Source organism: Myotis daubentonii, chromosome 2 (genome assembly GCF_963259705.1).
Source record: "Myotis daubentonii chromosome 2, mMyoDau2.1, whole genome shotgun sequence".
Lineage (NCBI taxonomy): Eukaryota > Metazoa > Chordata > Mammalia > Chiroptera > Vespertilionidae > Myotis > Myotis daubentonii.
In genome coordinates, this window is record NC_081841.1 from 32,693,458 (window position 1) to 32,718,460 (window position 25,003).

Genomic DNA, 25,003 nt, shown 5'->3' on the forward strand with positions numbered 1-25,003 from the left:
TAGCGCTTCTTTGAAATACCCACAGATAACATCATATTTAATACTGAAAGGCTGACTGAATGCCTTCCCCTTGAGATCTGGAACAAAGCTAGGATGTCCACTCTTACTACTCTACATTGCATTTAATAGTTCAATATGGTAATCATTAATAAAGCCAATTTAGTAAGGAAAAATAAGTCATTCAGATTGTAAAGGAAGAAATAAAACCATAATTATGCACAATCATGACAATAAATGTCTACATAAAACCCCTCCCAAATCACCAAAGGAAATGGATTAGAATCAATATGTGGCTACAGGAAACAAGATCGATGTGAAAAATCAGTTGTATTTGTATACACTAAAAATTACTAACTACTGGAAATTAAAGAGTACCCATTTATAAATAGGATAAAAAACCAGGAAGTACTTAGTATAAAGTACCCCCCCCCAAAGAAAGTTTTTAAGATTTGTATACTGAAAACTACAAAATAAAGATAAATCAAACAAGCCATAAATAGAGAAGCATATTCATGGATTGGAAGACTCAATATTAAGCTGTGAACTAAGCTGTAGAACTGTTTCTCCCCATAGGTATAAAACTAAGTGTTTAGGATATTCAGGGAACCCACCCCAATGTTACATTACCACTTATTGGGAAGAGCTGGGATCATATATATTTCTATGTTCTGTAAAGGATTTGACTTACTGGTTCTCAATAAAATTTTATTAGGACTAAAAATAAATAAATAAATAAAAATTAAGCTGTGAATGCTCCCTAAATTTATCTACAGATTCAACACAACCTCAATTTTAAAAAGTATATATACCAGCAGTTTTTCATATAAAAATTAATAAGCTATTCTAAATGTATATGAAAAAACTAGAATTTTATTTTCATCACAATTCAATTGACAGTTACGTTGAGTACTAAGACCTGAACTTGCCAGGCTTCATTGGATGGAATAGGCAGGGAGAAAATCAGTCTCCCTGCTAAAAAATCCTGCAAACCTGTGTGAGTCATGGTCAGTGTGGGGTCATAACTGCTGAAGACCAGCATCTTCTGTTCTACTGTGTGGAACCCATTCCAACAGCGACACCATGTGGCATTGGGAAGCAAATGCAATAGTGTACTAAAGAGGTTCCCGAATTGTCACAGCTTGGGTGTGGAAGCTAAATTTAACTTCTGGGGACTGCATTGAGCCCCTAGAGTTTATGGACAATTCTAAGTGTAGGTAACCTCAAAGGAAGGAGATTCTGGATTTCTGCTAAATTAGTCGCATGGGTATTTAAAAAATTAATTGAAAAAATAAAAGAAAGAAGACTGTACTTGTATCCCAAGTTTATGGAAACATTTCATATTCAATGACACCATAAATAGCATAACTATATTGTAACTTGATATATCTCTAGAGTTTAAATTTATAAGAATTTTATATAATGTCCTTCTTTGTATCTTACTATAGCTTTTGTTTTAAAGTATATTTTGTCAGATATAAGCATTGCTATCTCTGCTTTTTTTCATTTCCATTTGCATGAAATATTTTTTCCATCCCTTTACTTTTTTTTTTATCCTCACCTGGGGATATGTTTATAGTGATCAGTCGCCTCCCACACATGCCCCAACTGGGGTCAAACCTTCAACATAAGTATGTGCCCTGACCAAGAATCGAACCTGCAACCTTTTGGTATATGGGATGACACTCCAACCAACTGAACCACCCAGCCAGAGACATCCCTTTCAGTTTCTTTAATCTTTCATTCTGAGGTGGGTCTCTTATAGAGAGTATATATATATATTCTTGTTTTCTTATCCATTCAGCAATGCTATGTCTTTCAATTGGAGCATTTAAGCCATTAAATCTAAAGTGATTATTGATAGGTAGGTATTTATTGCCATGTTATTCTTTATAACTATGTTCTATTTTCTTCTCCTTTTTGTCCTTCTCCTCCACTTTCTCCCCTCCTCCTTCTCCTCCTCCTTTTCCTCTTCTTTCTCCTCCTTCAAGAAGAACTTTAACATTTTTTATAATACTGGTTTTGTGGAATGAACTCCTTTAGCTTTTTATTGTCTGGAAAGGTCTTTATTTCTCCTTCAATATTAAATGATAGCTTTGCTGGGTAAAGTAGTCTTGGTTGTAGGTTCTTGCTTTTCATCACTTTGAATATTTCTTGCCACTCCCTTCTGGCCTGAAATGTTTCTATTGAGAAATCAGCTGACAGTTTTATGCGAGCTCCCTTGTAGGTAATTAACTGTCTTTCTCTTGCAGCTTTAAGATCCTCTCTTTGTCTTTAACCTTTGCCATTTTAATTATGTGTCTTGGTGTGGACCTCATTGGGTACATCTTGTTTGGGACTCTCTGCACCTCCTGAATTTGCATGTCTTTTTTCTTCACCAGGTTAAGTAAGTTTTTAGCCATTATTTCTTCTATTAGGTTCTCGATCCTAAGCTGTGCACCAAGCTGTGCACCTCAGCAGGGTCTCTTCTCCTTCTGGTACCCCTGCAATGCAGATATTGTTATGCTTCATGTTGTCCCACATACCCCTTAAACTATCATTTCTTTTCTTTATTTTTGCTTCTCTGATTGGGTTTCTCCTGCTACCTTGTCTTCCAAATCACTGATTTGATCCGTTGCTTCTTCTGACCTACTGTTTATTCCTTCTAGTGTATTCATTTCAGAGATTGTATTCTTCATTTCTGAGTTGCTCTTTTTTATGGTTTCTATGTCCTTTTCCATGCTATTGAAATTCTAAGTTTCTTCAGCATTCTTATAAACATATTTTTGAACTCTGTATCTGGTAAATTGCTTGCCTCCATTTCATTTAGCTCCTTTTTACTTATTTTTTTTTAATGAGATTTCTTTTTTTCTTTTTTTTCATTTGGGGCATGTTTCTTTGTCTCCCCATTTTGGCTGCCTCTTTGTGTTTGTTTCTATGTATTAGGCAGATCTCTCAGTCTTGGTAGGGTGGCCTTATGTAGTAGGTGTCCTATGGAACCCAGTGGCACAGTCCCCTTGATTACCTGAGCTGGGTGCTTCAGGAATGTCCCTTGTGTGGTTTATGTGACACCTCCTACTATAACTGAGTCTTGATTGCTATTGGCCTGTTTGTGTGTGGGATTGACCCTCAGGCTAGTTGATGGTGAGAGTTGACCCTGACCACACATACAAGCTGCTGTGTAGGTGCTGACCACATGAAGTGAAATTTGCCTCAGCAGTGTCTGTTGCCTGTCTTTAACCTTTGCCATTTTGTGAAACTAATTGGATCCTGCTCTGATGTTATTTGAAGCTGGCCACTGGGTGTGTCTCTGGTGCAAGTCAATGTCACACACTGCCTATGACTGGCCCTGGGCAACCTGTTTGTAGCTACAAAGCAACCCAGTTTTTGGCTGCCTCTGCTGGGCCTGGATGTGTGTGGGAAGGACCAAGCTGTGCACCAAGGCTGGCTTCCACCAGCACCAAGCCCAGGGGCAGGTCAGCAAAAGGTCCCAGGAACCCAGAGATCCTCCTCTGCCTGCTGGCTGCCTTTTAGGCTCAGTCACTGAAAGAGCCACCCAATAATTCCTAACATTTCCTTTGGCCTGGTTCCTTATCCCCCGCCTTCATTCATCTTATACTTGATTTAACCTGAGGTCAATGAAGGATTTCAATAAACCTCCTGAAGCAGTGTGCAAAATTTTATGTGTTTGCTTATTTTTCTGGAGGAAAGTTCCAGAGCTTGGAACAGATTCTCAAAGTACTCTGTGAAAAGATCCCACCCTGGAAAAAAAAGAAAAAAACTACAACAGTGTTTGTAAATAGTTGCTTTCACACAACATACATTTTCTTATTTCCCCATTTTTATGCATCTTGTTCTGTGAGACTGGATGGTGTAGTGGAATGAGTATATTTAGGTTTTGGATCTCCCGCAGTATCTGACTTAAACTAAAACTGGCTAATTAGTGATGAAATTTATCTAATAAGAAATAATGAAGAGTAGCAAATTTGATGGGGAGCCGCTGAGAGTAAGTGAAAGTTACAAGCACAAGATCCCATTTACATGGTAGGGGAGGTAGACTGATTACCAAAGGACACAAGGGAACTCTTGAGGAGATGGAAATGTTACCTTGGTTACATGACCGAGTCTATTTGTCAAAACTCCTTCATGCATACACTTAAAATAGATTAATTTTATTGAATAAACATTATACCTCATTAGCAAATTTTTTATATGCAAGAATACCTAGGTTGTTAACATTGGATTGGGAGGCATATAATGGGTAAGGAGAAACAGGTAAAAAAAGTAAAACTATTTAAAAATGTATGATCCCATTTATGCATTTATAAAATAATTATGGCCCTAGCAGGTTTTGCTCAGTGGATAGAGCATCGGCCTGCGGACTGAAGGGTCCCAGGTACGATTCCGGTCAAGGGCACATACCTCGGTTGCAGGCTCCCTGCCCTGGTTGGGACCATGCAGGAGGCAACCAATCGATGTGTCTCTCTCACTTAGGTGTTTCTCTCTGTCTCTCCCTCTCTCTTTAAAAATCAATGGAAAACAAGTCCTTGAGTGAGGATTAAAACAAAAATGTAAAAAAAAGTATAAAATAATTATGTATATGCATAAAAAAATCTTGCCAGATATCCAATACTGCAATCCAATACTTGTACCATTGGCATGTTCAAATTCAGGGGCAGATCAGGAGATGAAAGCCAGATGGTCATGGATTATGAAAGAAAAGGAGGTGGAGGAAGTAGGACAGTGAGTGTAGAAAACTTAACAAAGTATTGAGATTGTGTAGTTTACCTTTGGAGCAGCAATGAAGAAGGAATGAGATGAGGTACACTGTAAACATTGTTAAGCTGGCTTGTATTCCCAGTACATCTGCTTTAAATGATCATGTCTCTCGAGAGAATCCACACAAAAGGAAACAACAGCAGCTCCTGAGACACAGGTAACAGTAGCTTTTCTGGAAGGAGCCAATCTTCGTGTGAGCTGATTGCAAATCCTGAGTGGTTAATTAGCCTGGCTTTCCTAGAAATCAGCCTGGGCCTCTGCTGAGTATACAATTGTTTGTACCAACATGGAGATAATGCCACCCAGCGAGTTTTATATTTTAAGAATTAGAATAATGTGTATGCACAGGATATGACACAAAGCAGGTACTCAATTAGTGGCAGTTCTTATTATTCGCCTGCCTAAAAAGGGCTCTTAAACATGCTAGACAATCATAAAATAGTTGGGTGGGTGAATAAACTATGAATAAACAGTCAATTTCAGTGAGTTGCCTATTTTTCCAGACTGAGCTTAATTATTATTTCCTTTGGGAAGCTACTTAGCTACCCTTATCCCAAACATTTTCTCACTTAATAGTATAGGTATCAGAGTCAGGTTGCTGGTGCTTGAATCTTGGCTCCACTACTTATTGTGTCTTGGATGTATCACATAAACTTTCAGCTGCCTCAACTATAAAATGGGGCTTGCCAATAGTATCTACCTCATCAGGTTTCTGTAAAGGCTTACCACAAAAATATATTTATTAGATTGCCTGGCATGTAGTAAGCATTCAATAAACATTAGCAATCATTACAGGGCTATAAACCACATTTTATAAATTATTTTCTTGTGTAGTTCATGAAAATAAGCTTCATGAGCGCAGTAACTTAGGTGTGTGTTTTTTCACTGTCTAAAACTATGCCCTGGGATCTGTAGGCCTTCATAAATAGTTGTTGAATGAATACCTACCTACCAAAGACACAGAGTGCCACGATTATATATATATATATATATATATATATATATAATTTTTCCCCCCAAATTAAGAACAGGGCTTTGCATAGAGTAGATGCACAACAGATGTTTATTGATTGAAGGAATGAATGAAGATGATCAAATGTCAAGTGACTCCAGACTACTGACAGTAGTGTATCCAGGAGGCAAAAAAGAGATTAAGGAATATTCCAGTATCTTTATAAACATTTTATTTAAAAATAAAAATTATAAACAAAATACAGAAAAATATTGACACCTGTGATAACAAGAAAATGACTCCTAATCTTTAGGGCAGTTTGTTATCCTAGAAGAGCAAAATCATGAGTTTTATAAAGAAATTTGATTGTGCAAAGGAAGAGTGTACTTTTTAAGGTTCATTTAAAACAGGTATTTGGCATTGACAGAAAAAGTATCCCTATGAATACATTCAACATTTTGCAGCATATTTACATTCAAGTTACATTTCCAAATTCTATGCCAAATACAGTCTAACTCACCATCAAAAGTCCCTAAGACATTACTAAAATTCTATTTGGTAGAAGTGCATTATTATTTTATTAGAAAATAATTTTATGTTCGTATTAGATCAATTATATTTTAACTATTTCAACAAAATTCACTGACCTTTTTCCCCCTGGTGAAGCCAAACCTCTTCTAGACAAATTAAGCACCAACTGAAATGGGACACTTATAAAGTTAAATAGTAATTTATTTTCCTCCCTCCTCAGAGATATCATTAAAACATTCAATGAAAGGACACAGGCACTGATATTCTGTCTTCTTTCCCAGTAGCTAAGACATGGATACAAGCAGTAGAATTGGAACTTCTTTTTAAAAGGTGGCCAAAGCACTGCTCCCCTTCAGTTGTGATCAAATTCCTCATCAAAATAAAACGCATTAAGAAACCCACATCATTTTCTGAAAACTTTTCTCCATTTTCCCACACATCCCTCAAATCAGACCATTTCTTCATTAACCATTTGTGAATCTGTTGCTTAACGTTCTGAAGTTACACTAGGGCAGCTATCTTAGTTTCCTAATGATCTTCCCATTTCATTTTGTAAATTATGATTTTACTAAAATCAACAAAAATTACAAATATCATCCACCTACAGTTCTCTGAGAAATTTAACTTACTCAAGGGTCAAGATTCCATGGGGCCTGTCTATCTAGGCTTGGCAAACAAAATGTCAAGGTTAGAAAATTCCCATGCTTCCAAGAGATTCTAGACAAATCAAATCTACTCATAATGTATCAATTCTTTTTGAATTATCTCAGATCAAGTTCAACTTTTTAAGAATTCTAGGAAGATAATGACAGAACGATGGAGACAGATAAATGTCATGTAGCTGAACTCTTTCTTTCTAATTTACTTCAGGTTGTAACGTCTCCTCCAGGACACGACGACTGACAGTTGGCAGTAGGTGGCTGAGATGATACTACTTCTAATTCAGATTCACGGACAAAAACCACTGCATCACCACTTACATTTATAAGACACTGTGCCTATAAGAACAACGGGACATGTTCAGTCACAAATTCAACAACATGCTCATACTCGTCTGTTACTTTAGGGGCACCACATTCATTAGAGAAAAGATAGACAACCCACTAGAAAAATGAGCAAAGAAGGCAATTCATAAGAAAGTAAACTCAAAGAAACATTCATTATAGTCATTTAATTTTTAAAGGACTCTAACAATTTTGAGTTATCTTAACAAAAATGATAAAAGAAATTTATTCTAAAATTTAACCTAAGCAGTACACTTTAGCCCCCATTAACAGAATTACCTTACTTATTTAAAAATGAAACAAAGCAGTGTGGCCCCATTATGATGTACTTTTCACCAGCATGGCAGTGAGAACCTGATGGCACCATAATCCAAACTAGAGGAGGGCTTTTTGAATATATATATATATATATATTGATTGATTGATTTCAGAGAGGAATGGAGAGGGAGAGAAAGACAGAAACATCAGTGATGAGAGACAATCATTGATTGACTGCCTTCTGCACACCCCACAATGGGGATCAAGGCCGCAACTCAGGCTTGTGCCATGACTGGTAATCCAACAGTGACCTCCTGGTTCATAGGTTGATGCTCAACCAGAGTCACGCCAATCAGGAGGCATTTTTAACTCTCCTCAGTTAGCCATCACTGTATTCCGAAGACCCACCAAGATGATGATGAAAAAAGTAGTAAATCAGAAGCACAGTCGGCGCCCTCTCACAGTCTGGGATCCCTCTCGCAGTCCGGGACCCCTTGCTCCTTACTGCCCGCCTGCTCACTGCTCCTTACCACTCAGTTCACTGCTCCTTAGCGCTGCCACAGAGCGGGGAGAGGCTCCCGCCATCACTGCTGCGCTAGCAGGGCCATGAGCCCGGCTTCTGGCTGGGCGGTGCTCCCCCTGTGGGAGCGCACTGACCACCAGGGGGCAGCTCCTGCATTGAGCGCCTGCCCCCTGGTGGTCAGTGTGCATCAGAGCAACCAGTTGTTCTGGTCGTTCTGCCATAACGGTCGCTTAGGCTTTTATTATATAGATTCTTTAGGACATGCTCTAAGCATCGAGAATCAAAGAGCTTTATAGAGAGCAAATCTCTTTTACAGGGGAGGGTGGCAGGTGGGAAGGCCATGGGAGACATTCCCAGCTTCCCGGTCAGAGGTCTTTACCTCTTACCTGGTTCTTATTTGGATTCTCCATGAAGACACACTGCTTCATGATGTAGGAGACAACAGCATTCCCTCCTAATGCAGCAACATGAGCTCTCACCATTGCAAACACCTCAGCGACAAAAGCATGAAGAAAACCACTAACTCCTCCTTCCTACATAATAATGCACAGGAAAATCAAATTATGTACTTGTATAAATAAATGTATATAAAATGTCAAAGAAGATATATTAAAACATCGTCAATGATCTTAATATAATGGATTATTTTAATGTCCTTCATGAGGACTTGTTGCATGAATGAACAAACCTTTACTGAACACATATCTATGATAGGGATTACTCTCCTTATTTTAAAGATGATGAAGCTCAAAGAATTTGTAATGTGCCCATGACTAGCTATGATCACATGACTAGTAAATAAATGGCAGAGCAAGAATTGTTCCTCCATCTTCAACATCTCCCTCTATCAAATCGTTCTCATCCTCCTTCAAATAAATTAATGATAAATATAAACAATAAAACCTCCCCGCTATCCATATCTCCCCTTCTGAACCATGTTCTATTCATGTTTACTTTTTATCAGTTTCTCAAAAGTGTCAAGCACTTTCTCTGCCTCAGGTCTTTACATATGCTGCTCCTAAAGGTTCTAAGGATCGTTACCCAATTTTCTAGCAGGATAACTTGTATCTAGTTCTTTAGGTCCTGGCCGAAATGGAACTTCTTCAGAGATACCCTCCCTAAATCTAAAGTGAGTTCCCCCGTTATATTTTCTAATGGCCTCTATTATATTTCTTTATATTACTTACTAACACATAAGTATTTGTTTAATATCCACCATGCTCCAGTTTCACTAGACTGTAAATTCCATCAGGGGCCCCATCTGTTTTGTTCATAAGTCTTATGATAATACTATTGTGTGGAATTTGGTAAGTCTAACCTAGAATCAACCCAGACAGGTTATTGGGGGAAGGTGGGGGGAAAGATGTGTTACTTTTGGCAAAAAATAAAAAATAAATAAAAATTGAAACTTGTTTGGTTTTGTCACTAATATCTTCAATCATAGAAAATTCACAAAAATAATGAAATAACATCCATAAAATTACCTCACGTAGAGAAGTGGTTTCCCGAATGAAAAACATGTTAATTATCCCAAGATATTTCGTTATTTTTGCTCCAGGAATGAAAGAAAGAGGTGTCATCTTAACAACCCCAACTGTAGAATTTGCACAAGGTGGAGCAGAACGATTCCGGAAATTTCCTTCACTCATTGGACTTGCTTTTTCAACTGTCATGGCTAAAAATTGGAGAAACAACAGAAAGCACCAGGATCAGATGCCAGTTACTCAATTACACCCCCAAGGTTTCCGAGTAAGTGGTGACAACATTCAGCTGTCTGTGAGGCTAAGCCATGTCATGAAAGTCAAGAAATTATCATGCACTGCATGCAATTTAAAGAGAAAGAGAAAGAAACACATAAGAGAAAATGCTGAAATGGAATTCTTTTGGAAGAAAAATGGCATTCCTGCAAAAGAAAATGTTGATGCGGTGTAGCTATACATACAATGATCGTTATAAAGTGAAGAAAAAGAAAAAGCGGCAGAGCAATTAAAAATTATCTGCTGTGGGAACAAATTATTACAAAGAGTGTGAAAGTTGTTATATTTCCCAGTTTTGTTTTCCAACTTTTTCAGATGACTTCATCATTGTCAACTTGTAGATAAACCTTGTTAACTAGTTGTAAAAGGTTTATTTTCCAAACCATTTTGATCAAACTCATAATTTTAAAAACTTAGAAATGACCTTGGCTATCTAAAAGTTGATTGTTATAAAATATAAATAATAATAGCTATCACTTATCAAATAACTATTATAAACCAGGCACATATATACATCTAATCCTTACAACAACCCAGCAACCTAGGTTTTATCCCCATTTTCAACATGAGGAAACTGAGGCTCAGAGAAGTTAAATAACTTTCCCAAGGTCACACAGCTATTACAATGGCACTTCTAAGATTCAAAACCAGATCAACAGGTTCCATATCCTGTGATCTTTCCTCTCAAAGATAGTTCTTTCCCTATTAATGTACTATAAACTCTGACACTCAAATACATTTACCTCAGAATCTACCAAAACACATGGAGTATAGATAAAGAGCATATGATGATCTTGATTCTAACAGTGAGATAAGAGTTTACTTTCTCTCTAAAAATACCTCATTCTTTCAGCCCTCTGGCTATCACACTTGGTAAACTGACACATGCCATAGGCTAGATCAGTGGTTCTCAACCTTCCTAATGCCGCGACCCTTTAATACAGTTCCTCATGTTGTGGTGACCCCCAATTGCATTGTTACAAATTGAACATAAAGCATAGTGATTAATCACAAAAACAATATGTAATTATATATGTGTTTTCCGATGGTCTTAGGCGACCCCTGTGAAAGGGTCATTTGACCCCCAAAGGGGTCGCGACCCACAAGTTGAGAACCACTGGGCTAGGTCGTACCTTGGGTCCTGGGATAGTATCTCTTCAATAAGAGAGCTGACAATTTCCTTCCACTAGAAGAATATAATATCTATTTATATACTTTTAAGAATACCTTCACAAAAAGTGAAATTTAAAAAAAATTCTACAGTTAAAATCAACAAATCTAAAGGCCCTTCAATAACTTCTGTTAAATGACCATTAGTCTGCAGCTTTCACACTCCAACACATGATTGATTCGCAATGTTATTACTGGGTGGAAAAGTCTAGCCTTCACCACTGGGAAATCAGGGATATGCTTCTCAGATCATAATGTGGTAGAAACATCCGCCTACTTGTCTTAATTGATCCGCGCCTTATGGTCTGAGCTTTCAGTTTAATGAGCTCTATCCAGCTGCTGCATCTGTCTGCAAAGGAACTGTAATCAACTGACGTTGCTGGAAACACAGACAGAAAACAAAAGAAAAAATATGTATGACGTCTCTTACTCGTCATAACACTCCTTCCGATGACGTAATTTAACTGTAATACAGAAAAAGAATGGTCCCTTTCAAGTCAGATAAGAGAGACAGTAAAGAGTCAAGCTTTAGACACTGATTTGTCCAAAACCAATTTCTCAGTTAGCTGGCTGAGCATTTTTGGTGATGTCATAGTTGTCTCTTAGGGAAAATGGAAGTGGGGTTTAACAGAAATATCAGGACCACATACCACGTTTTAACTAACTTTCTCCCCATTCTTTTTACTTTACAATGTTTTAGCTGTTTATACTTTAGGACTTCAATTTGCAATCCAAACTTTGTGAATAATTGCCTTCCTATGTCTACTTTAAAATCAAAACAAAAAATAATGAGTCAAATATTGAAGAATAGATGAAAAAAATCACTCGTTGACTTATCTTTTATTAAAATACCTTCTTTCTACCAAGAGTAACAGGAAAGCCAAAGGATCGCTTCTGTCCATATTCTCTTTTCCATGTATGATTTTTGGCAACAAAGCTGCTGATAACACAGGGTAGGGTGGCAGGTGTGAACCTATCAAGTTCTCCTTCTAAAAGAATAACTTTTACTACTACTGAGCAAAAAAATATATATATATTAAAAAGCTAAACTTTTATTTTTAGAAACTGGAAAACTATGAAAATGCTTTAAATTTTTAAAATATTAGTTTTATTAATGTTTTTGAGACACATTCTAACTACAAGAAAGCCACATTTTGGTGTCTGAATTCCACTGTCCAGTGCATTTTTCCAATGTCTGTATGTTTATGCACCACCACACTAGAATTTCACACCTTGGTGACTATTTGATTAGACGAACTCACCTCTCTGTGCAGCTGGTATACCTGAGTTAGAACTTGCACTCTCCAGGTGTTCTAATAAGACAATATGAACAACATTAGCTTGGATGCTAAGTATAAATCAGTTTCTCTTCTTTGCTGTTTGTAAGTACTCTCTATAAGCCAGAAGAATAGGAGGAACTCTTTATGGCTTCATTGTAAAAGCAAACCAAATAGAAGTATTTAGATTTCTAATGCAATTTCTATTGACATATGAAAACTAGCTCAGTTAATAAATATCATGCTGAGGAAGACTACTTGTTAGTATAACACAAAAAGAGTTTCAGAAACTTCATAGGCATGAGAAAATATAAACACAGTAACAAATAGGATGAAAGCAGAATGTAAGAAAACTGAGCAGAGAAAAGGGTCAATGAATTGGGAAGAAAATCTGAAATGAAATATGGAAGGGAAACATTTGTGTGGGGAAGAGCTAGTAAGATTAAAAATTACAGACAAGGCAATGACCGATGTCTCACAGACAAAACACAAGCTCCTTACTAGCCATAACCTTCCCCCTCACAACCAACCCCTTCATTCGAGGACATCACTGTCAGCAACTTCCTCTGGTGGTATCAAGACTTTGTGGAACGAAAAAGTGACTGTTCTCCATAGAAATAACCAGGAATCCCAATCACTTCCTTTCCAGTACCTCATAAAAATAGCATCCAGAATTTTCTCTGATATTTTATATTTTTTATAGATTTTTAAGGTATTGTACAAATTTAAACAGTACTATAAAAATCATCTATTTCTACTGTTCAGGATCTATCCACACTCGCACATTTGAATTTTTGTTTCAAAGAATTTTATAATTGAAGGAATAGTGTTGTCAAGTAGACATAACCCATAAGAAATACTGAGAATTATTTGGGGCAGCCAGTTGGGTTTTTTTAATTTATAAACTAATTAATATTTTTTGTCTCTGCCTAATGGGTTGATCTTTTGGTGCTATTCTTAAGTTAATAAAATTTATATTTTCCAAAAGTAAGATTTTTACAGAATGTTTCTGATAATTGGGTGTAATGGAGCATCTCCCATGCCACCCTCCTCCCCCATTTTTATAGGTCAAGTGGCCACTAGCTAATACGGAGAGTGTACAATGGTTGACATTCCTCTTACAATAGAGAGCTGATAAATAAACAGGGTCACCAGGTGGGGTCCACAAAATGCCTGTGAGGGTGCTATGCTGTGGACATGCCCTGATAATCATGGCCTCAGACTGGAGATCCAGACAGGGAGAGTCCTCTGGATTCCGGATCCCGGGGGAACGGGAACCCCCGGAGGAGATGGAATCTACAGGAAGACGGCCAGACAGAGCTGACTTCTTGAGGCCGATTAGATCTCTAGGGACAGCTCAGCACAGCAAGACCCAGTGCTGGGACAGCCAGAGACCTACCCCAGGCTTCCATGTCCCAGGAGGGTCCCAGGGTTCTCATATGCCCTTGGTGAGCACAGAATTATAGAAAATTAGGAATTCTGTGAAAGTTTTTAAAATGTAGGAAAGCTAAAAAAAAAAAATGTGAAAATCACTAAAGTGAAATTATCTTCTGTACCTCAATATTATCTGAGTAATATGGGATTCCTCAGTAGCAACTATATGTTAAAGGCAAATGTCCACAAAAAGAGCTTAAATGTAAAAAGTGTCTGTTCCCTCCCAGCCAGTGTGGCTCAGCAGTTGAGCATCTATCCCAGGAACCAAGAGGTCATGGTTTGATTCTCAGTCAGGACATATGCCCAAGTTGCAGTCTCAATCCCCTGTACAGGTATGCAGGAGGCAAGCAGTCGATGGTGTTGCTCTCTCATCTATGTTTCTATTCTAAAAATCAATAAAAACACATTTAAAAAAAAAAGAACTTTGTCTTAAAAAGAAAAAAAAGTATCGGTTCCCATCTCTAAGTATAGCCAGTGAAAAAAACCCACAAAGGTATACAATGATGTGTATAATATTTGTGTTTTTTAAAAAACATATACATATTTGCAAAGACAGATAATAAGCTATTAAGGGTAGTTGCCCCACCTGGCGGTGTGGCTCACTGGCTGAGCATCGACCCATGAACCAGAGGTCACAGATCAATTCCCAGTTAGGGCACATGCCCAGGTTTCTGAGCTCAATCCCCAGAAGGGGGCATGCAGGAGGCAGCCAGTCCATAATGTTTCTCTCATTGATGTTTCTATCCCTCTTTCCCTCTCCCTTCCTCTCTCTGAAATCAATAAAGACATATTTAAAGAGTACTATTTGCCTCTTGGGAAGGGAAATGAAGGGAGATGAATGCTCTATTGGACTATATGATTTTTTGGTAGGATTTGAATTTTCCACCATGTGCATTTACTACTTTTTCTATCAAATTTTACAAAGGATAGGGAAGGGGGAAAATATTTATTCCTGGCCCTCAAATATGAATGTGTTTGAATTAAAATCTGGAAAAAAAAATCAGTTTTAAAATTGGAGACATTCTTAAGGGAAAGGGCGAGTGAAAAGATTTATCTCACTTAAGAACAGCAGGTTCATCTGTTAATATGCTAGCTATGACCTTAATTTTTTCTCTCTGAGAAAAAGCCCAAGGTGAGCTGGTTCTGACAGCACCTTGGACTGGTTTGACTACTTCAAATATCTCATGACCTTGGGCTCTCCGTCACACTGCTCCTTCTGATTACAATTTGCCTTCCCAGGCAACAGGCTTTTCAGAAGGGAAGGTACTACATATATAAGCTGTCTGGCTCACTGACAAACTAGTAATTTTGGTTAAAAAGAAATTAAAAGTACATACGTAATCTCTATGCCAATAGTACAAAAAAACACAAAAAACAACAACAACAACAAAAAACAAAACTTCATATATAGGGAAAGAAATCTTATTTAAGTCATTCAGGCTTTGTTGAGGACTAATGCTTAGTGTGGGCCATTTGTGTATCTACGGGAAAGAGTTTGAGACAAACACTTATGTTAGGTCCCCATTCTAGCTGTAAAGAGAGTCTCGATCAAGCCACATGGCAGCCTACTTCTCTTACGATTTCCTTTCCCACTGAATACAAGAAAAAGATTATTTTGTTTTAAAAAAGCACAAGCGATAACCCTATTATCCCCAAATAAACAACCCTCGAAAGTTAGCATGGCACGCACACAGCACATATGGCTTTCTTATTCTCTTAGTACATTCTAGCAATATTTAACAAGCCCTAATGGTGTGGGGAGGGGGGTCTAACCTAAATTAAAAGCAGTTTAGTGAAAATGAGCAAAATGATGACAAGGAAAAAAATGTGGCAAGAATTCTTTCTCCCTCAATTATACATGTTCCAATGCCTCTAAAGGTTGAGGCTTCCCTATTTTCCTAAATAATCTGTCATACCAATGACAAAGGTGTTGATTAACTATGATAAAGTTGTATACTGACCACTAACTCTTCTGACCACTTACTCACTTTATATCATTAGAATTCACAGAACATCTTTGCTCTTAATAATTAAAATATATTTGAGACAATCTTACCTGGTGAACCTAAGAAAATTACTAAAACTGAAAAAATTCCTACAAGTTATGAAAAAGTTCTCTGGCAGATTATGCATTTCCATCAATCAATAATGCACTGATTAGCTAAGTCATATAACTATAAAATCTGGATTAATATCCAAGTTAGATAATGGATGTATATGAACATTCAGCATAAACTTTGTCCATAATTATATTCAAATACTGGTGGACTGGTAATCAAATGGCCATATTATAGTTAAAAATTAGAGAAGGGGGAGGGGGAGGGGGAAGAAAAAAAAAATTATTAAGGCATAGAAAAAGATAGACCTTCAATTTGGACAGTCCAAAGGGAAAAACAATTTTCAATTATAAAGGTAATACATACACTAGAGGACGAAGACAAGTAGCTTCTCTATCTGGGTGGTTAAAGCTTCCAGCTAAAGGTGTACAACATCCTAAACCACCTGTGCTTTTCCTTCAATCACCCTTTATTGTTTTCCTGCCTCCATTACCAGGTCCCCACTCCTCCTCTCCATCCTTTATATCGTCTCTTCCAAATAACCCGTTTTCCATCAGTAACTCAATTCAGTTTTTCTTTGCATTTTTTTTTTTACTACCTACTCCAGATTTTACTCTCCTCAAGCTACCTTAAAGAAGCTAAAATTCCTTAACCCTACTTCTCCGTCAATTCTTTTCTTCCTTCCTTCCCATTTTGTGGGTAAGTTTTCCACACACTCTCCTCTCTTTAGTTTCTATTTTCCTCTCATTCTCCTTTCTCTCTGTATCTCTCCCTTTCAAAATCTCCCGTGGATCATTGTGGTCATCAATAACATGGAGAACTTTCTATTGTTGATACCATTTGGTCATTGTGACAAAATCTATTTTAAAGAGAGAGAGAGAAAAAACAGGCATGCAATGAGTTGTTAATATATAAAGGGATTTTAGTTAGTATAATGAATTATATAGACTTGTAAGAATTCAGTACAGTTAGTTGGCAGAAAAAAAAATGAAAGCTAATTTTAAAGGTTTCATAGACTTATATTTCTAATAGCTAGTTTAAAATAATGTGAGGGAAGTCATTAAATTTAAAAAAATAAAATATCTTTTAAAATCAAATTTGATTTAACAAAAAGAAAAACTAACTCTTATAAGCCTACAATAAAAGTAAAGATAAAAATAAAATTTCTGATGTGGATACCTAATTATGGAGTATAACGTATTAAAGGAATAAGCCAACTTGCTTTCTTTTGTATTGAAACCCAGATTTTGGCCTAAGCTTGTCACATTAGTCAGCAGCTGCTTGATGAAAAGAGTAATCTTGGCAGCATATAGCTTATGCCACTGAGCATGAGGAAATCATGCCGGCATAAAGCAAAATGAAAGCAGAAACAAGGTGGGTATAAAAACTTCTCTATGTCACGCGGGAGACTGGGGTTCGTTTCCCCGACAGGGAGCCAAAAAACAACAACAACAACAACAACAAAAACTTCTCTATACAGTTTTATCCAACAGTATATAAAAACTAGGATTGACTTCATCAAATCTTTAAAGTCTTAACACTCTCAAAATTTTAATGAAAATAACTATCCTATTATAGATTAGATTTTTAAATTATTTGAAATTTATTAATAAATAGGATATAATTCATACACTTTTGTCATGAATGTAAGTCCTTAAACCCTACAATATGGTATCTAATATCTCAAGATTTATATCTTTAGAAATGCATCTAAAGTAATATGCTAATCTTTTATGAAAATTACATGTTTAAAATTCTTGAGATCAACTACAGTTTATGAGAAAAAATCTCACTAACTTATTTTTTACTTTGCACACAAATTATATTCACTCAGAGTCTCCATTTTTACTATATTTGATCCCTTTTTTCCTATATATATCATTTTATAAGTCTCTTGAAACTATTTCGAGAAAAACTGAAGCCTAGATATTAATAGTTAGGAAAAACACTATGAAAGTGGCATAAAAATTCACTATAGCCATCTTTTTTCTCATAAAACAGCTTCATGTGAAAATAATTTATGTCAATGCCACATCATCTATGATCCTCATAGTATCAAAATATTTGGATGACCTTCACATGACAATGTCCTTTAAGAAATTATTTCAGCTCAGCACCTTTTAATAATTCAAATCTGAAAAATCAAGATAACTAGCAAGGTAACATCAAGCCAACCATAAATTTGAGACATACTTCAAACTATTTTGTTACCTTGAGAAACAAAACCAAATATAACAAAAGATGGAAGAAAAAAAGTTGAACATGGATGGACAATTCAGGCCCAGGCTTACTCTATACACAGAATTAGGATACAAATAATTGAAGCATCTTTTCTTCACATAATAGTCACTCATTTCCAATAACATGAAAGGATAAGAAAAGGTTTATCTACAAGTGAAAAGATGGAAGCATTAATAAACATACTGTGCTTAACTTAGCTCTTAAAACTACTCTGTCAACATAAAAGGAAATGAACATTTTAACAAATTATCCTATTTGTGATAAGAACATGAAGAATAAATTAGAATCCAAAATTTTCAGAATTAAAAAAAGAAAAAGCTCCATCAGTTTAGCTAACCGAACTAACAAAACTATAAAAACTATATATTTATTTACTTCTCAGTATTAGTAATTTACTTTTAAGCCTCTGTGGGTTGCATATAAAAAAGTAGAGAAGAACCTAACTCATGTAGCTCAGTGGTTTAGCGTTGACCTATGAGCCCGGAGGTCACGGTTCAATTCCTGATTCCCAGTCAGAGCACATGCTCAGGTTAGGGGCTTGGTCCCCAGTGTGGGGCATGCAGGAGGCAGCCAATCAATGATTAATTCTCTATCATCACTGATGTTTCTATCTCTCCTTTCCTCTCTGAAATCAATAAAAATATATATTTTTTAAGTAGAGACATTTTTGAACATTTATTCCTAGCACTCTTACCTTGCCCTCTCCTGCCTGTTTCCTCTGAATTGTTATGTTTAATTTTTTCCAGGTATTTCTATTCTCTACTCAAAGCCTTTCTTCATGTTATAATGCGCAGTTGCTACATTCATGTTATAACACTCTATTATAACATTTTTAGGACCTTTACAAAACTCACCCTATCCTCTAATCTTTGAAAATGCTTTCTTTAAAATAACTTTTTCAAATATATTTGGTATAGCCCATGTTCTCCTAAAAAGACTTTGAGGGAGCAAAGACAATAAATAAGCATGCAACATAAACCACAATTTACAAAAGTGTTTACAACAGATACAGATAAACTTTTTAGTGCTTACTGATGATTTTGAAATGCAATATTCATGGAAAAGCACACAGGTTTTTCAGTTAAGCACTTAGTATAAAAAGTTTTATACATATTAGTACTGGTTGTGATGATGTTGATCATTATGAACATGATGATGACAATGATAATAAAGGTGAAATGATCTGATTCCATTATTTCCCAACTTTGAAACCCTTTCTTCAAACAAAATCACATGTAGAAAGCAGATACGCAAAAACACACTGAATCGAAGCTGCTCTAAGTTCAGAGGTAGGGTAGGGGGTCCAGAGACCTACCCCCTCACATCTCCAACCATTTCAGCTCCCTCCCTTCCCACCCTGCCTCCTGGGAAGTCATGAGGCAACTCCGAAGAAACACTATGGTTTTAAAATTATTGGTTTAACTAATTAGAAGCTATTTGGAAAATTTTAAGTTCAGTGTGACCATAGGCATAATTTAGCTTTTGATTTGTTTTTATTAATGGGAATGTGTTAATAATTAAAGAAACACAAACTACAGAAACCCAGGGAATTGGAGAATTTTAAAGGCTAGAGGGAACTTTAATCCTTTCACATTTTACAGATGAGGAATTGAGGTTTACTAGTAAGTTGGCCTCAAGTCTCACACTTCTGAGTAGCAGAACTGAGAAGAGATCTGTTGCTTTATTACTCTACCCATGGCCCTTCTCTACACTCCTTAAATTGAATTGCAAATACTTTAGGTATTGTTCAGATATTACTTATTCCACTCAAATTCTTCTTTCCTCATTCTTCAGTTCACACAGTATAATTTACTAATTATACTAATATATAATTACAAAATATACTAATGACAAGAAATACTAGTTATAATTACCTTTGAAAGCGACTGCAGATACTGTGTTATCAACACAGATAAGGCAAACTTAAGAGTTTAAATTTGATCTGCAGAACTCAGTAGCTATTAACATGGTAAAATATAGCTACTGGTAACAGGAACCCCAAGAACACATATATATATTCCAATAGATTAGCAATTGATAAAATCTTTTTTGTTAATTAGTTTTTTATTTTGTTTCTCCGCCCTCCCCACCCCCCAACATTTCAGGGTAAGGATGAATAAAAATGATCCCTAAAAGTAGTTTGGAACTAACCCTGCATTAAATACACATTTCTGTATAAAGTAGGCATTAAAAAAAATCCTGTCTAGTTAGTTCAAGGGAGATTCTTAACAGTTCTACTTTTTATTCTGGAAGCTATATTTATTTTATAAAGCTGAACTCAGATTATCTTTGGATTTGATTTTTCCTCTCTATTCTTTCAAGGAAGTTGAAGTATGCAAAAATTCTCCATGGAGTTCTAAATTAGAATTTTAATTTAGATAAAAAGAAAAAAGGACCACAGTTACCATGTCAGAAAGTTCCGAATTTGAAAGTACCTCATCTTTTCATCTCCAAAATAAGAGACGGGATCTACTTATCTATATGGACAGGCTTTGCACTGATTTAGTAAAGATTATTAATATACATGCAATGTGAGTATAAAACTATTCTGTATTACATCTAATTTGTCAGATAATATACCTGACAAGAAGAAATCATGAAATTATTTCACTTGTATTATAAAATATAAAAATCAGAAAAGTCAATATGAATTTTTCAATAACAGATGTACCATTTTTCAGAGTAAAACATTTAGAAAAAACACAAACTACATTTATTATATATGTAATGCTATGAAGTAAAGTACAATAATTCTATAAATTTTATAATAAAAATTGCACTGAAATCAGAAGAAAAATGAAATAAAAAACTACCATTTTCTCCAAAGAGTATTAGATCAAAGTAGATGTACTGTTATTAAGAGATGATCATTTTGTATTTGAAAAAATGGCAGCATCTTGTAAGTACCTAAAAATGTTCCTCAATTGTACCCAAGATACCTAAAAGAGACAAAAAACATATTCCTTTCTCACATTACTGCTGCCACCCAAAACCTCTCCAAATACTTCTGGAGAAAATAAGTAGTTTGTTGTCATTTTCAAAATGAATATTTTTGTAAAGGTTTAATTGTTGCTGAAAAAAATTACCAAATGTAATATAAATTTCAAATATATCAAATAAATCACTATGGGAAATCCAAATATCTGAAAATAAAACTTTAATACATTTGATATATAAAAATGGAGTCTCATATGAAAAATTACCTTAATAATATGTGCTGATATTACTTGAGAAATTAAAATGAGAATATTACTCCCCCCCTTTATGAATATGAACATAACAATGAAGAAATGAAGAATAAATCTTCATCTCAAGATTCAGTAAGATTATCTACAATAATGAAGCAAGTAAAAAACACCAGAAACTAGGATTTGGGTTTGCATTTCCCTTATTTAACCAACCTTTAGCTGGTGGAAAAGGATGAGAAGGAAGTGAATCTGAACAGAGTTCCAGTGGAAACTGCAGAAGTTCTTCATTATCTGTAGAGGCTTAGGAAGCAAGAAAAACATAATTATTTACAGATTGTAAGAAAATACTTTGAACATCTATATGCCAACAAAGTGGGCAACCTAGGAGAAATAGACAAACCCTATGTACAATCTGCCAAAATGTAATCAGGACGAATCAGAAAACCTGAATAGGCCAATAACAACTAATGAAATTGAAGCAGTAATCAAAATACTCCCAGCAAACAAAAGCCCTGGACCCAGTGGCTTCACAGGTGAGTTTTTCCAAACATTCAAAGACAAATTAACACCTATCCTCCTCAAAATCTTCCAAAAAATTTAAGAGGAGGGAAGACTTCCAAGCTCTTTTTATGAGGCTAGCATTATCCTAATTCCAAAACCAGATAAAGACACTACAAACAAACAAAATTATAGGCCAAAATCCCTCATGAATGTAGATGCTAAAATCCTCAACAAAATAGGAGCAAATAGAATCCATCAATACATTAAAAAATATCATACACCATGACCAAGTGGGATCTATTTCAGGAATGCAAAGATGGTTCAATATTCACAAATCAATAATGTGACATACCACATAAACAAAATGAAGGATAAAAATCATATGATCATATCAATGGACACAGAAAAAGCATTAGAGAAATTCCAGCACCCATTTTTGATAAAAACTCTCAGGAAAGTGGGATAGAGGGATCATAACTCAACTTAATAAAGGTCATATATGACAAACCTACAGCTAACATCATACTCAATGGGCAAAAACTAAAAGCATTTCCCTTAAGATCAGGAGTAAGACAGGGATGTCTGTTTTCACCACTCTTATTCAACATAATACTGGAGGGTCCTGGCCACAGAGATCAGACAGAAAGAAGAAATAAAATGTATCCAAATTAGAAAGGAGGAAGTAAAACTATCATTATTCGCAGATGACATATATTGCACATAGAAAACTCTAAAACACTCTACCAAAAATTGCTAGATTTAGTAAGTAAATTTGGCAGAGTAGCAGGATACAAAATTAATACCTGGAAATAGATGCATTTTTATACACCAATAATAAACTCTCAGAAAGAGAAACGAAAAAAAAAAATCCCATTTACCATTGCAACAAAAAATAAGGTATCTGGGAATAAACTTAACCCACAAGGTAAAAGTCCTATACTCGGAAAACTATAGAACACTGAAAAAGGAAAGAGAGGAAGATACAAACAAGTAAAAGCATATACCATGTTCATGAACTGAAGAATTAACATCATTAAAATGTCCATACTACCCAAAGCCATCTATAGATTCAATGAAATCCCAATTAAAATACCAACGACATATTTCACAGATCTAGAACAAATATTCCAAAATTTATACAGAACCAAAAAAGACCCGGAATAGCCACAGCAATGTTGAGAAAGAAGAATAACATAGGAGGAATCACAATACTTGATATCAAACTATACTACAAAACCACTGTAATCAAAACAGCCTGGTACGATGATCTCATATGTGGAATCTAGTGATACGTCTGATAAGGGGTTAAAATAAACTGATGAACAAAATAGATCCAAAGACATAGAAGCATGGAACAGACTGTGGAATCTCAGAGGGAAGGCAGGGGAGGGTGGGTGGGTAGGAGGAGATCAACCAAAGAACTTGTATACCAGTACATATATGCATAACCCACGGACACAGACAATAGGGTGGTGAAGGCTGAGATGGGAGATGGAGGCAGGCTAGAAGAGGTCAATGGAGGAGGGGTAAAGGAGGACATACGTAATACTTTCAACAATAAAGATTTACAAAACAACAACAGCCTGGTACTGGAACAAAAACAGGCAAATAGACCAATGGAACAGAACAGAGACCCCAGAAATTTGACCCACGCCAATATGGTCAATTGGTATTTGACAAAGGAGGCAAGAGCATACAATGGAGTAAAGATAGTCTTTTCAATAAATGGTGTTGGGAAAATTGAACAAGTACATGCAAAAAATGAAACTAGACCACCAACTTATACCATACACAAGAATAAAATTAAAATAGATAAAAGACTTAAATGTAAGTCACAAAACCATAAAAATCCTAGAAGGAAATATAGGCAGTAAAATCTCAGACATCTCACTTAGCAATATTTTCACTGAGACTTCACCTTGGGTAAGGGAAACAAAGGAAAAAATTAACAAATGGGACTACATCAAACCAAAAAGCTTCTGCACAGCAAAAGAAACCATCAACAAAATGAAAAGGGAAACTACTGTATGAGAAAACATATTCACCAATGATACATCTGATACAGGGTTAATTTCCAAATTATACAAAGAACTCATACAACTCAACACCAGAAAGACAAATAATTCAATTAAAAATGGACAAAAGACCTGAATAGACACTTCTACAAAGAGGACATACAGCCCTGACCGGTTTGGCTCAGTGGATTGAGCGTCAGCCTGCAGACTCAAGGGTCCCAGGTTCGATTCCGGTCAAGGGCATGTACCTTGGTTGCGGGCACATCCCCAGTAGGAGGTGTGCAGGAGGCAGCTGGTCGATGTTTCTCTCTCATCGATGTTTCTAACTCTCTATCCCTCTCCCTTCCTCTCTGTAAATAATCAATAAAATATATTTTTTTAAAAAAAAGAGGACATACAGATGGCCAATAAACACATAAAAAAAGTTCAACATCACTAATCATCAGAGAGATGTAAATTAAAACTCCAATGAGGTATCACCTCACACCTGCCAGAATAGCTACCATCAATAAATCAACAAACAACAAGCGCTGGCGAGGATGATGAGAGAAGGGAACCCTAGTACACTGCTCGTGGGAATGAAAACTGGTGTAGCCACTGTGGAGAACAGTGTGGAGTTTCCTCAAAAAATCAAAGGTGAAACTGCCTTTTGACACAGCGATCCACTTCTAGGAATATATCCTAAGAATCCTGAAACACCAATCAAAAAGAATGTAAGCATCCCTATGTTCATAGCAGTGTTATCTGGAAATAGCCTAAGTGCGCATCAGTAAATGAAGGGATAAAAAAAAGGTGTGGTACATTTACACCATGGAATACTATGCAGCAGTAAAAAAGAAGGATCTCTTACCCTTTGAGATAGCATGGATGGGCCTGGAGACTACTATGTTAAGCTAAATAAGCCAGGTAAAGAAAGGCAAATATCACATGATCTCACTTACATGTGGAATCTAATGAACAAAATAGGTCCAGAGGTATAGATGCATGGAACAGAATAACAGACCTCAGTGGGGGTTGGGAGATGGGACAGGAAGAGATTAACCAAAGAATATATTTGCAATAATGCATAACCTATGGAATAGACAACAGTATAGGGATAGCCTGACGTAGGGTGGGAGTTGGGTGGAGAGGAGCAAAAAGGGAGAAAATGGGAGACATCTGAAATACTGTCAAAATATGATGGGCCGGTGTGGCTCAATGGTTGAACGTCAACCCATGGACCAGGAGGCCACAGTTCGATTCCTGGTCAGGGCACATGCCCTGGTTGTGGGCTTGATCTCTAGTAGGGGGCATGCATGAAGCAGCGAATCAATGATTCTCTCATCATTGATGTTTCTATT

General features: G+C 36.2%; 1 protein-coding gene across 18 annotated transcripts in view; it reads right to left on the reverse strand.

Annotated features, from left to right (window-relative positions):
- Positions 1-5,922: 5,922 nt before the first annotated feature.
- C2CD5 (C2 calcium dependent domain containing 5) overlaps positions 5,923-25,003 on the reverse strand; it is a 92,722-nt gene continuing 73,641 nt past the window's right edge. For 9 of the 18 annotated variants that reach the window (XM_059682366.1, XM_059682368.1, XM_059682363.1 and 6 more), the window contains 6 exons: positions 21,361-21,447; positions 12,213-12,263; positions 11,228-11,329; positions 9,508-9,698; positions 8,410-8,556; positions 5,923-7,236 (listed from right to left, as the gene is read on the reverse strand). In XM_059682366.1, coding sequence (XP_059538349.1) covers positions 7,105-7,236; positions 8,410-8,556; positions 9,508-9,698; positions 11,228-11,329; positions 12,213-12,263; positions 21,361-21,447 — 710 coding nt within the window. In that variant the 3' untranslated portion in view covers positions 5,923-7,104. The remainder of the gene's footprint in view (positions 7,237-8,409; positions 8,557-9,507; positions 9,699-11,227; positions 11,330-12,212; positions 12,264-21,360; positions 21,448-25,003) is intronic. The other 9 variants (XM_059682372.1, XM_059682377.1, XM_059682375.1 and 6 more) reach the window with 3 other exon arrangements.